Raw genomic sequence first — 14810 nt, 5'->3', positions numbered from 1 at the left:
TTTTCATTACAATTGCGCCATTATTAAAAGCGTAGCGAAACAGTAAAATAAGAAAAAAAAATGTATATATTGAATTTCTTAACTTAATTTATTGACTTAATTAATTTCTTAACTTAATTTAATTTCTAACTTAATTTAATTTCTAACTTAATTTAATTTCTCAATTTTATAAATTTTTCTGTATAATTGCGTTTATGTTTGATATAAAACGCCCAAAGCTGTTTCGTTTTCGATCTCCATTTTGGCGACATTGTTTAAATATAAATGTTTTGTTGAAATCAATTTGTAGCATTATTTAACTTTTTATCTATTTTCTATACATACAGAAGATATACATTTTTGTATGCATAAATATTTAGGCAGTGAAAATATTTAACTATATAAAAAAATTTTAACATATATAACGAGCAAGATTTGGCCAAAGTCTATAACGAAATAAAAAAAAAGGAGGTATGAAAAACTAAATAAATCGTTTGAATTGCCACAAAACCTTACGAATAAAATTTCACACAACTAGCCAAAAGATAAAATAAAACCTTTTACCTAATTAATAAATAAAAACAGTCAAAATGGTTAAACTGAAAAAAATAAGTAAAAGGAGAACGCTGAAACAAAAATATTCAATTGAAAAAAAAGTTGCTGCACATAAAAAGAAATTAAAAAAAATTGTAAAAAAAACAAATATTCATAATCGTAGGAATAAAAAAAAAGCTTTAAAAATATCAGATTGCATATTTAAAGAAAGCATATTAAATAATATAAAAAATGTAGCATTAAGTAAAAAAAAAAAACACAAACATGAAGATGATATATGTAAAGAAATTAATATCGAAACCCTTGATGATTCAACAATAAATAATATCAAATATGAACTAAATATCGAACCAGAGCAAAATCATAATTCTCCTTCCATTGATATACAAAATGGTACTTATAATTTCCAGGAATATATCAATTCAAATTATGGAATAAAAATGAAGCTATTTGAAAATGCAAAAAAAGAATATTATTCTAAACTTAATGAAAAATATTTATATATTGATAATTTATTAGAAGTAATAAAAAATACTGACATTATTTTTTACCTAGTTGATGTAAGAAATCCATTAATATATTTAGACAAAGATATAATCGATTTTATTAAAATGTGTAAAAAAGAAATTATTATTGTTTTAAATAAATGTGATTTAGTAGATAAAGAAATAACAAAACAATGGTTAATATATTTTAGAAATTACTATATAACTATTCCATTTATTTGTCATATCAAAAATAATCCTCAGTATTTACAAAAGCAAAATAATCAAACCAAACATATAAACTCTAATCAACAAAATGAACAACGTAATAACCTAATAGATATAAATAATAATCAAACCAATATTAGTGCAGAAAATTTTTATCAAAATAATACCAATTATTATATAAAACAAGTTTTGAAAAATATTGTAAATTCAAATATCAAAATTACATATGGAGTTGTTGGATATATATATACAGGCAGACGAAGCTTTATGAAAACAATACTCAATGAATTCAATTTTGTAAACTCTAATAATAAACAAGTTGATGTTAATGTTGATAATAATATTAATATTTACACTAAATGTGGATTAATTTTAAAACATCATTTAGAAGGTATTGAATTAATTAAAAAATTACATTCCCTTAATAATAAAGAAAAATTACATTTTTTAAGTGAATTTTTATTAAATTTAAGTGGAAAAAATTTTATGAATTTTTTTATTCTATTAAATGAAAATCAAAGTGGTCATGATTATCAAAATATTTTTTCAAATGATATGGATAAAGCACACAAAAAAGAAATAAAAAAGCATATCATATCTCAACTTTTTTTAATAGATATAGCTAAACCGCTAGTAAATAATAATATTAATTTTAAAAATGTTACCAACATTTTTAATAAATTATTTTTAAATAAAATACCATATTATGTAATACCAAAATCACAAATAATTACACCCTCTAATGATCAAAATAATTCTACAAATTTGATACTCGAACAATTTCCTAATATCACACAAGAAAATATATATCCAAAAGTTGATAAATGCATTCTTTCAAAAAAAAATAAATTTAATACTTTTATTGTTATAAAAAGTGACAAATTTAATTTCTATATTTGAATACACTACCTATTGTTAAATTATATCTTCCCGCGTTATTATATATTTCCATACTAATGTTTTGATTATATTTTACTAATTTTTTAAATATCATATTTATTCAGAATATTGTTATCATTTTTTTCCTTTTATAAAAAAATTAAAAATACATAATTACCCTTAAAAAAAAGCCATCCTTATATCAGATCTACATAAATATATTCGCGATTGTCTGAATATTTATTTGTATAATAGCCATATCCTTATTTTTTTAAAATAATATATGTTTTTCATACTGTGTAGCATATGCCAAAAGTTAAAAAATTACCTTTTATTTGATAACACCATTTATTATTTTGATACATTATATTTTTTGTTAAAGTGATCATAATTGTTTATCAACAATATTGCATTACTACATGTTTTAATAATCAACAATATTGCATTACTACATGTTTTAATAATCAACAATATTGCATTACTACATGTTTTAATAATCAACAATATTACATTACTACATGTTTAAATAGTTTCCATGTATAAAACATTTAACCATTCACTTTTTTAAACACTTTTTTTCTAATTAACTCCAAATTAATGTTTGTATAATACATCCCTCATTTTAAGCGAAATATTTTATAAACTTATTTTTTTTTAAATAATACTTTAAAAATTTTTTTTTTTTTTAAGTGAAATAAACAGAAAACCATATCTTCCCCTAATGTATTACTTTATTTTATAGGGTGCTATTTTATTATTTTAAACACATTAACTAAGCGAAAACAACACTGTAGTAAAAAAAAATATGCCCAGCATAAAAACTATAAATATCTTAATAGTAAAAGACCTAAGTAATAATAGAAAAGGGAAAATAATTTAAATTATAAAATTAATGCATAACCATAATAATGATGTAATAATTTATTAAAAAATACAACTTTAAAAACTCTATTTTAATTCAATAAATTATTAACAGATCATAAACTTTTAAATATTTATTAACTTTATGAACAATTAATATGAAAACTGAAAACTTATTAATATGCGTAAAATGACGCAATTATTTTTAAAAAACAAAACTATTGCGGATTTATAAACACAAATTTTCAAGGATAATTAAAAAATATATTTTTTATTATTTACGCCAAATTTGGAATACCCTTGAAATACCCAATACATATATGTTAGTATTTATAGATCTTGGCCATATCAAATACGTAAGACTATGAACAACATACTCTATATCCAAAGTCACTACAAAAATATATATTTTATGAATCCTATGTAAAAACATATTCACAAAATTGTAAACAAAACGCAATAAATATTGTACTAATACCATAATATTTTATTAATATTGGGAAAATATATAAAAACAGTATATTAAATAAATTGAGCATAATGTTTACTCTCTGTAAAGGTTATAGTGATGACGAAGAGGAGGAAAGTAATGCTATTAATGTAGTTTCTGAAAAAACAAAATCATTGGAAGAAAAAATTGCTTATTATAAAATGAAAGGACACAGTGAAAGAGGCTACATAACTATATATACAAATTTAGGCGATTTTGAAGTAGAATTATATTGGTACCATAGCCCCAAAACATGTTTAAATTTTTATACATTATGCGAAATGGGTTTCTATGATAATACAATATTTCATAGAGTTATACCTAATTTTGTTATACAAGGTGGTGATCCAACAGGAACGGGAAAAGGTGGAAAAAGCATATATGGTGAATATTTTGAGGATGAAATAAATAAAGAATTAAAACATACAGGAGCTGGAATATTAAGTATGTCCAATAATGGCCCCAATACAAATTCATCTCAATTTTTTATAACATTAGCTCCTTTGCCTCATTTAGATGGTAAACACACAATATTTGCAAGAGTTAGCAAAAATATGACTTGTATAGAAAATATCGCCTCAGTACAAACAACTGCAACAAACAAACCAATCTTTGATTTGAAGATTTTGCGAACATCAACTGCTGTAAATGCTGACTAAATCTTTAAAAAAAATACCTAGATTAATTTAACGAACACAAACAAATACATTTATATAACCATATTAATTTTTTTTGTCTAAACCGTCGAAGAAAATATCCATTCGTATATTCATGCATATATACCTAATGGAAAGTATTAAAAATTTTATATCCTTATTTAACAACAGAACCTGTTTTTTATCTCACGTTTTATTTTTTATATAGGATACATATTATACCAATTTTTTTGTAAAAATTTTTGCATATAACTTTTTACATATTTTACCTTAAAATTTTTTTACTAGTGAAATTTTACAAAATTAATACATTGAATTTTTTTTTAATTTTACTTAACAAAATTCATTTTTCATATCTTTTAAATAAATAAATGTACATAATGTTAAGGCCCAGTTATATCTCCCTTCGCCGGGGATACTTTTTTTCAATATATATAATTTATTACATAAAAACGATGCTCGGTCATTTTAAAAAAATATAATTACTATACCAAAAAAAATTCAGGCTAGCAACATTGCATATATGGAATTATTTTATTTAGTTTTTTTTAAATATTATGAATGCTCAGAAAAAAACATTATTAAATGATGTAATAGCAATAATAGTTGTTTTTTGAGGATAATATACCTGAACAACAAGGTAAAATTATACTAATAAATAAGTAAATATAAATAATTTACAATTCAGAGAAATATAAAAATTACTCTTCAAAATTTAGTTGCTTAAACAAATTGCGAATAACCAAATAATGAATAATTCTCTAAAATGATAACAGATGAAAATTTAAGCTTGGAATCTTGCAAAAAATTAAAAGAGCTGGAAGAAAAAATAAGTGAAAAAAAAAAAAATAACAAAGTAAAAGCAAAAGAAAATGATGTAAAGAATTTTATGAAACTAAAAGCGTTGGAGAATTCACTACCTCAAAAGCTCAAGAAAAAAATGAAATCCATGAAAATTAACAATTTGAACGATCTGAAAAAATTAACTGTTACTAAAAAAAAGTTTTTTGTAAAAATATTAGACCAAAAGGATTTAAAGAAAAAAAAGAAAAAAAAAAAACAAGCACAAATGTGAAATATATATTACATTGAACATCTTTAATCAAAGCACGCTAAAAAACCCAATGCATTTTCTTTTTTATAAACCCCAAAAAAGGAAAAACACGAGTAAATGTGCTATTTTTTTAAGTTTCATATAAAATGTTATTTTTTCATAAATATTTTTATGTTTTTCTCATAAATAATTTTATATTTTTCGCTATTTTATGTATCATACTAACTTAATTTGAGTTGGGATATCCTGATATGTCTCCATCCAATAAAACTTATCACCATTTAATGGTATTATTTTTCTTGTATTCTTAATTAAATCGCTACCTGAATAAATTAAATAAAGTACATCATATCATAGAATAATATTTTCTTTTAAACAAAGTGATGCCACATATTCATATCGAAATTATTAACAATATTTGTTTCCTTAATAAATTTATTTAAATTTTTAATAAGGACTTGTATTGGCAATCAAATGGTTTAAATCATAAAGCACATCATTTTCACATTCGCGTATGACTGATAAAATGCTTGAAGCGAAATTCTCAATATCCTGACCAAAAAAAAAAATCACAATATGGGAAATCCACAATTTAAAAAACATATAAAATTATACAAGTAAAAAATGATAGTCCTTTTTTGTCTTATAATAATTTGTTCTCTATACATTAGTAACGGAAACCCTTTTTTCAAACACTTTCCGTGTCTTAAAATTTATGTTTGCATCTTCAAAATATGTCAAAACAACATCAATAGTACCCTTTGAGCATTTAATGAAAAAAATATATATATGTATGTATGTGTATGTGTGCTTATATATTTAATTCACATATAGGCATGCTAATTTTTACTGTCAAAATTATCTCTTGATCTGCTTCTAAAAAGTTAACATTCCATGAGCTCCGCCATGAACTTGCACTGAAACATTTCATCAAAAAAATTATATTTTATTAAAAAAGCTGTTAATCAAAATACTCTCGAGAAATTATAATAATTTTTATTATTGAATATAGTTAAAAATATATATAACCCTGTTGTATATTCACGCAATATATTTCAAACATTTTTTTATTCTTACTGAAAATTCTTCAAATAATATCTATCGCAACATATGAGTAAAAAAAGATTATATTTATTTTCACATTCAGAGGCATAAACTGATGAAGCGCATTTTACATTTAACCCATGCTTAGATCCTATGTTAACTGTTGGGTAATTCCCAGTTTGGTGGTCACTCCATTTTTTGTAATAAATATCGACATACTCTTTTAATTTGTTATTACATGCTACTCTTTGTTTTTATTCAAATAAAGAAAACGTATTTAAGTATAGAAACATAATCAAAGTATAAAATTAAAAAAATAATATCATCGAAATTTTATTAATGCGTATACATGTTTACCTATACTTTTCTAAAATATCGGGGTGATCCAATTTGGTCAAGGGGGTTGTATCAATTACTTTCTAAAATTCCCAAATGTTATATAAAAAATATATTATTATCAATAAAACAAACTTATACATGTATTTTATTAACATTTTTCGTGTATTTATACCCTTTTCAAATGATTAACATTGGCTAGTATTTTTAAATTGGGGTGAAGATACAAATTTCCACTTTTAGATTCTTTACAAATTATAATCTGAAATTAAAAAAAAAAATTATATATGCACATTTTTATATACACCTTACAACTTATTAATGATGTTGTAGAGCGTAAAATTATATAGGTGTGAATATACATATTTATTTCCACATATTTAAATTATAAAGTTTACATATTCATCGCTTTCAAAGGGAATTAAAATATAATTATCTTCATTATATTTTGATATAATATCTTCTATAAAATTCTGAATAATTGCATTTGATCCAAATATTGTTTTTAGGTCTAATAAAAATTAAAATTTGCTTATTTATATCCTTTTTATTTATTTGAATAGTATTAACCAATTATGTTTATATTATTAGCAGACATTCATTACATATTCAAAAAAATATATATTTACACACACATTCGAAAATAACTAACTTGATATCAAATCGAATACTTTTCCTGGTGGAGCATTTGATAATACATGTCTAATAAATTTTTTCTTTTCATTTAATAAGCTGTCCATTGGCCTTATTTTTAACCGATTTAATATTTTTTTTAAAATAACTAAAAAAATCAACCGTAAAAATAAAGCATCACACTCTTATGCTAAACAAGTAACGTAAAATAATAAAATCATAAGCCAATTACACAAATGGTAAAAATATATATTGATAGTTCATAAATTTAAATATATTTGCGCCTCAATATTAATGTGCATGCATGGTCACATATTTTGTATTCCCCTGAATAAACGAAATATCCCAAATAAAAAAAAATAATTGCCAAGGATACAAATACCTTTTTGTTTTTTTTGTAAGTTGTTACCTATCTATTAAAATATTTATTTTAAATAAATATAAAATAAATTACTATAATATATATACTCACTTTGTATTCGTATTATTAATCGGAATATATATTAGTTAGACGAATAAAATGAAAAAATTAATATTAAAAAACAGTCTTAAACATAGTAAAAAATATATAAATCTTAACAAAAATATAAAAAAAATGCACACATAATGTATATGCATATAGATTGGCACGATCTTATGCATATATAATTAAAATTCTTATAAGTCTTTAAATTTTTTTATATAACACCATAAAAAAAGAAAAAGTAATATTTAGATGAATTACAAAACAGAAAAAAATATTACGAAAAAATAAAGTAATATAAAAAAATAAAAACACCAAAAATTCCAAGCATAACAGGGAATGTGAAACTCAAACAAAAATTTATTTTTTTATCCTTTCATGTTACTATATACTAAAAAATTATGAATTTCAAAAGCCTATTTAAAGCAATCTAAAATTTAAATCTCTAATTATTTATGTTTATTGGTATTGTCTCTTCTATATTATTAGCAGCATATTCCTTGCTGTTTCCTTTACTGAAATATATTATATCATCTTTCTTATTGTCTAAAAATTTTAAATATCCATATTTGTAATTTTTTTAAATTGAAAAATACGCATATAGATTATACTTTATCATAAATTAAAAATAATTAACTTACTTATTGGAAGAAGCCATAAAAAGGGTGATTCTCCAAAAACTTCCTTTAAATTTTTATATAAACCTTTATTATAAAATTTCTGAAAAAAATATGAGAAAAAATTATGAGAAAAAATATGAGAAAAAATGTAATACAATGTTGAAAGAAGCATATGCTATATATATTACTGAGTAAGACTGGTTATGGTAGTTTGTCCTTTTTTCACAAAATTCAATTGTTGTCATATTCTTAAATGTAAGCCTAAGCAAAAATAATCACACACATATATCTATTGCCATATTATGCCTAAAAATTATGTGAAATGTTTCATATATTTACAATATAACAAAATAAACAATTCAATGACTAATTACCATAAATGAAAAAATAAGAAACAGGTAACAATCAAAGAAAGGAACGAGTTTAGGGTTTCTCCAAATAATAACAAAAATAAATCATTGAAAGGAGTCTGAAAACAAATTTGTAATAAAAATAAATTAATCTATTTATACTATAATTATAGAAACACACAAAATATGTTGCAATTTTTTTAATTGAATTATGTTGCTTATTTACCTCATTATGATTTATCGCTTCAATAACACTATTAAGCATAGTTAATGAAATAAAAATAGTAGTAATCGAACAGTATATTAAGGATAGCATAAAATATTTATGATTATTATATCCAATACAATTATATATCCAAGGACAATGATGATCCATTTTTAAAATACACGTTTTGCAAATACGACAATGGTGTGCTCTATCTGGTTTATATTTACAACACCATTTGCAAAATCTTCTTTCACCAGTTTTTTTCTTTTCTAATAAATAATTGTCTATATTATTTGAATTATTTTCACCAAAGTCTTTAAACACCCACTCTTCGGTATTTGGGATAAAACCAGGGGGGGTTACTATTGATAATATGTAATTTATTAGAAACATTAACAAAAAAAAGTGAAAAATAGACATCTTCACTATTCCCCTATAATAATCAACCAAAAAAAGTAAAAAAAATTAAAATAATTGCATACACATAAAAATAAACTTACGATAATTCGAGCCAACACACTATCATTTATATACATAATATGATTGATTAGCTACAACCGTAAAAAACTATCAAGCAGTTAGATTAAAACAACGTACCTGTTCTTATCATAATTTATGTACACCTTTTTGTAACTTCTAACAACTAATGGTATACAATCATACTGAACAAAAAATTAAAATAAATCATATGCATTTTTATTTTTATTATTTTAAATAAATTATAAACCCCATCATATTTATTTTATATGCACACATGATAAAGGAAAAAAAATATAATCTTACACATTTATTCACATATGTACATAAAAAAACGGGTAAACTTAATGTGATAATTCTTACCATTAAATATATGAAGTATATCCCAAATAATAAAATAAATATAAAAAATACTGGCAAAAGGTGAACAAATTTATTTTTTTCATTTTGTTTTTTGCATATTTTTCCATAATTATAATTCTCTTTTATATCATCACTAGTTATATTTCCTGAGTCATTAATTTCAACTGAATCTAATATATCTTTATCTTTTTTGTTTTTTTCAATGTTTAAAACATTTTTGTCTATAGAATATTTTTTATCTTCGTCAGTTCGTTTATTCTTATTCTTGTTTTTGTTTTTCTAAAGGTACAAAAAAATATTTATTTAATCAATTTTACTATTATACAATTTTTTTAATAATCTCACAACATTATCAGCACAGTTTAAATTACAAACTCAAGGAAGCATAATAACACACACAAAACGTATTTAAATTAAAAAAAAAAATGAAAAACATTCTATTCATTCAATAGTTAACTATTTTTATAACCAATTAATTTGTGAAATCTCAATTTTATGATTTTTATTGCTAACCTTTTTCTTTCCACTGGTACTGGAATCCCCATTCTCAGACACTTCATTATTCAACGTATTATTTTTTTTATTCCCTTTTATCTTAAACATTATATATATATTTTTTTTTTTAAATGAAATAAAAAAATGTCGTAAAAATTAATTTGTTTTTTTTCATTTCGCGTTGTATATATATGTGTATATATTATGTATTTGTCTTATATAAATTATAAAAAAAATGTATACTATTTCTTGCTAAAAAAGGCCATCCAATTGTATACAATGCACATAAGAATGCTCTTATATTATTACACTGTCTTTTATTTCCGGTTTTGAAAATTTCGTATTTTATTATCATATATATATATATATTCATATACAATGTGAAGATTTCTGGAATAAAAAATTATCCCCCTTTTGTGAAAACATAAATAGGATAATATAAAAAAACGAACTAAATGTATAAACGTAGTAAATATAATAGATTAACAAAATAATACTGCCACGAACAGGGTATCAACACTTAAAACAAATGTATATGCATGTATGAATGTGCTATACATGAGGATATCTTCCTTTTTTATTTATTAATCTAGGCTTTCTTGGTATGCCAACTAAAATCACTATATGATATTATATAAAAAATGCATATATAACACTATGTAGACGAAACAACATTCATAAAAATAAAAAAAAAATTGTTAATATAAAAAAAATAACGATTTTTAAAAATCCTAAATTAAGACAAATACAAATTTATTTTTTATTTTTAAAGCTATAAATAATTTTTAAAAATATGGGGAAAATATATAACATGAATAAAGTAATTAACATATCTAATATATGTAATGCATTCTTCGAAACTTTATATTTTTTATATATTGCAGTATTTCGTTTTATCTTATATACACATATTTTTTTTTGTCTAAATATCATGAAATGTTTTACAAAAGAAAAATGCAAGAAAAAATGTGTTTTATTCTGCTTTTCTTAAATTAATGAAAAAAAAATTAATATATAAAGTATTTGTGCTAATTAGTGATATAGTTTCTTTGTGACAATAATTGTATTATTTTACTGTCTTTATAATTATATACACATTAATGCATTATTAATTAATATATTTTATGGACGCTATGAAAATTATATATTCTAAACCGATGCAATCAAAATGTAAAAAAAAAATCCCGTAATCATATTTAAGAATAGTTTATTTCAATATTCCATTTATTACATTTAATGGAACATAAACATATTTTAATTTTATGAAATCCAATGCAATTGTATGTAGATAATTTTATGCTTAAATGCATATACACAGTATATACTCCGTGTGTATAAATATTATTTGTATATGAAATAACTTAATAGAAACTAAATATTCCACTTTCAAACACAAAAAAATACATTTTTTATTTTGCTATTTTTTTATAGATTTTAATATTTATGATAAAAAATGTATAAAATTTTATCATGCAATATATGTATTTATTGGGCATAAAAAAATTATTAAAAAATTGTACATATTTTACTTTCGCTAATATTCATTTTCTGTGAGGAATTTATTCTTTATATAATCTTTAATTTTATTTTGTGGAAAAAAATTTACAATTAAAAACACATTTGAACATAACACAGTTGTGGCATGCATATAATGTATTTATATAGACACGTTAATTTTACTTGGTCAAAAATAAACAAATTATCAGTTTACAATTTTCCATTTAAAATTTATAATAGAATTTTTTTTAATTGTTTTATTACAGCCAATAGAAACAATTTATCCTCTTTTTCCTTTGTCTTATCCTGTTGTAATTTACCACAAAATATATTTAAAAAAAAAAGAAATAACCAATTTTATATTTTACATTAATGCACGCATTAGCATTTAAATAAAAGTCATATAATAAAATAACCAATATTTTCTTTTTTTAATTGTCTTTTTTGGTAAATTATCAACAAATTTTTTTCTCTTTTTTCTTGAAAAAATTTTAAAAAATTATTTTTAAAATGAAATGAATCGATTATGTTGTATGAATTAATCATAGAACACAATTTAATATCTTTGTTGAGTTATTTGTAATTTCATACTTAAATAAGATATAATTATGCATAATATTTTACCCATTTCTCAAAAAATATCATTTTTTTAATGTTTGAAATTTATCACAAAAGGAACTTTCTTCCATTACATATATGACGCTTTAAAAAAACATATACATATTCCTTATTTTTCTTTAAAGTTACAGTCTATATTTTTTTTAACATTAAAATTTCCCTTAATTATTTAATATCAATGTTACATGCACAAATATTATGAACAATACTAGCTTAATATAGGCAGCTATTTTTAAATAAAAAAAATTAAGATTTTCGCTATTTTTTTTTAATACACCATTGTATATATAAAAAAATGGAGTTATTGTTCATCAGAAACATACATTTATAAGTCAATACGCATAGATATATCAATCTATATTTTTATCCAGATCCATACAGACAATTATATCAAAATCAAAACAATTAATGATGCATTAATTCATTTTTCAACTAGCCAACATTTTTCTTTATTCCCATTCATAATTTTATCGCATTTTTATGCAGTGTTCATACTAAATCAACCATTTTGTGGCCATTTATCATATGTCATAATTAATCAAATCATAATTTCAATGCTCAAAAGTTGTCTAACAAATATCTTTATTACCCTCTATATATATGCAGAATTAATTTAACCCCAACAAATTATAATATAAATATTAATAATTCCCAATTGTTTTCCTTTTCAATTTTTAACGTCCTATAAATTCTTTTAAATGGCATTAGCTTTTAAATGTGTGCCCTTACCGTTTGGTGAAAAAAAGCATAAAACGTGTAAAAGTTAAAATAAAACAAAGCAAACCCAAAAAAAGATGAACAAAGAAAATGACAGCTATGAAAATATTAGTCCTTTTCCTTGTCAAAACCAAATATACGCCATATATAAAAAGGACAGTTATATGAAACACTGTCTTGTGAAAAATCACATCGAACCCATACCCTTAGATCAAGAAGTTCATTTTTTAAACAAAAAAGAAGAGGTAACATTTAAGCTAACAGAAATATTAAAATCATTAGAAACTCCAAAACAAGAAAAAGAAACAGACGATGTTGTCTTACCAGAATATTTTGAACATAAACAACCTGAGCAACTTGAAAATAATGAACTAAATTCATACAAAATAAATTGTGGTGTATATCTACATGAAGTAAATATAATCGACAAGACATCTTATAATTCTATTACTGATAAATATAATAAATATGGCAATATAAATTCAAATCAAATAAGCATAAAAGGTGATATGTATGTTAAAAATGTTATTCATTTTCAAGAATGCTCTCAATACAATTTTTTATATAAAGTACATAAAATAGAATGGTTTATCGGCCTAGATATAAACGATAATAGAATACATGAAATCATACCACAATGCCAAGGAACATGTTTTCAAATACCATTTGAATCTTTAGGGAAATATATATTTTGTAAAGCATATAGAAGAGTATATAAAAATACAATATATCAAAAACAAGCGAAAAATACAATTTTCGACCCTCATACATATAGCACAATACCAATAAAATTTAAAACACGCCCAGAATATGTTGAAATATGCTCAATAACATCTAAAGGGCCCGTTTTACTATCTATAGATAGCTCATTTCAAATCTTAAAACATTTATGTAATAAATATTTCCATATTAAAGTTATTCTAGAAGATCCATTAAATAATTTAGAGAATTTATCTTCTTACTCATCCTCAGACGATGCATCTAGTACAACAAATTCAAAAGAATCCGATAAATTAAACCAATCACAAATTTTTCTAATCACTATGCATATCGATTTCGATCAAATCAAGTTTTATAATCCTAATTTTTATATTATACCTACAAAAAATAATGAAATAAATTGTGAACAAAATAATATCAATACCCACAAAAAAAATGATAAAATAATAAAAAAATATAAGATGATAGGCAATGGGGGAAATAACAATTTATCCCATTCAAAATATTATAGCAATAGTAATTCGTCTATTACTTCTAGCGAAGCAACAAATAATTTTTCAGAAAAAAACAATCAAAAAATAACCCCAATCATACAATGTGACCATAAAGAAAATTCCAAAAAGGAAAAGAAAATATCTAAAGAAAAAATTAATAATAGTGGCAATGAAAATAAAATGGGCGCCTATAATGAATTAATCTTTAATTTGTATGAAGTCGAGTTTAGACTATCTAATAAAGACAATTCTATAATTCTTATTATTGGAAATAATTTAAAAGCACAATTAAATTCAGTTAAATACAAAATGATGATTATCAAACCGTTAGAAAAAACAATCTCCACTAATGACTTATGGACAATCCTATTATCTTTTAAATCTGCTTATCCATATAAATCAATATTTAAAAAATATTCAAAAATAATTTATAAAAATACAAATATTTCCTTTGTACAAAATATGCTAAATAATTATTTAATAAAATCACAATTCCCAAATGTACATCAAACATTACCTATCCAAAAAATTAGCACAATTTTTAATCAATAGTTATATAGCCCCATATATATCCTTATGTTATATATA

At 22.2% G+C, this 14810-nt stretch overlaps 6 protein-coding genes across 6 annotated transcripts; 4 read left to right on the top strand and 2 right to left on the bottom strand.

The window, feature by feature from the left end:
- Positions 1-569: 569 nt before the first annotated feature.
- On the top strand, positions 570-2147 carry PBANKA_1243400 (nucleolar preribosomal GTPase, putative; the record flags this gene model as incomplete). The annotated part of the gene is made up of 1 exon (XM_034566520.1): positions 570-2147. The coding sequence occupies one exon, from the start codon at positions 570-572 to the stop codon at positions 2145-2147; it is 1578 nt and encodes a 525-aa protein (XP_034423108.1).
- Positions 2148-3527: 1380 nt separating this feature from the next.
- PBANKA_1243300 (peptidyl-prolyl cis-trans isomerase, putative) lies at positions 3528-4136 on the top strand (the record flags this gene model as incomplete). The annotated part of the gene is made up of 1 exon (XM_034566518.1): positions 3528-4136. The coding sequence occupies one exon, from the start codon at positions 3528-3530 to the stop codon at positions 4134-4136; it is 609 nt and encodes a 202-aa protein (XP_034423107.1).
- A 763-nt stretch (positions 4137-4899) lies between these two features.
- On the top strand, positions 4900-5208 carry PBANKA_1243200 (conserved Plasmodium protein, unknown function; the record flags this gene model as incomplete). The annotated part of the gene is made up of 1 exon (XM_034566517.1): positions 4900-5208. The coding sequence occupies one exon, from the start codon at positions 4900-4902 to the stop codon at positions 5206-5208; it is 309 nt and encodes a 102-aa protein (XP_034423106.1).
- Positions 5209-5403: 195 nt separating this feature from the next.
- On the bottom strand, positions 5404-7307 carry PBANKA_1243100 (F-actin-capping protein subunit alpha; the record flags this gene model as incomplete). Its single annotated transcript, XM_034566516.1, has 9 exons — positions 5404-5510; positions 5646-5739; positions 5854-5946; positions 6038-6104; positions 6265-6477; positions 6589-6650; positions 6743-6829; positions 6966-7078; positions 7220-7307. The coding sequence occupies 9 exons, from the start codon at positions 7305-7307 to the stop codon at positions 5404-5406; spliced, it is 924 nt and encodes a 307-aa protein (XP_034423105.1).
- An 801-nt stretch (positions 7308-8108) lies between these two features.
- Positions 8109-10284, bottom strand: PBANKA_1243000 (palmitoyltransferase DHHC7; the record flags this gene model as incomplete). The annotated part of the gene is made up of 8 exons (XM_034566515.1): positions 8109-8209; positions 8305-8383; positions 8472-8544; positions 8658-8752; positions 8860-9274; positions 9439-9503; positions 9682-9960; positions 10195-10284. The coding sequence occupies 8 exons, from the start codon at positions 10282-10284 to the stop codon at positions 8109-8111; spliced, it is 1197 nt and encodes a 398-aa protein (XP_034423104.1).
- A 2801-nt stretch (positions 10285-13085) lies between these two features.
- Positions 13086-14774, top strand: PBANKA_1242900 (conserved protein, unknown function; the record flags this gene model as incomplete). The annotated part of the gene is made up of 1 exon (XM_034566514.1): positions 13086-14774. The coding sequence occupies one exon, from the start codon at positions 13086-13088 to the stop codon at positions 14772-14774; it is 1689 nt and encodes a 562-aa protein (XP_034423103.1).
- Positions 14775-14810: the final 36 nt, after the last annotated feature.

Source organism: Plasmodium berghei (assembly GCF_900002375.2).
Source record: "Plasmodium berghei ANKA genome assembly, chromosome: 12".
Classification (NCBI taxonomy): domain Eukaryota; phylum Apicomplexa; class Aconoidasida; order Haemosporida; family Plasmodiidae; genus Plasmodium; species Plasmodium berghei.
This window is presented reverse-complemented; position numbering and strand designations above follow the sequence as displayed.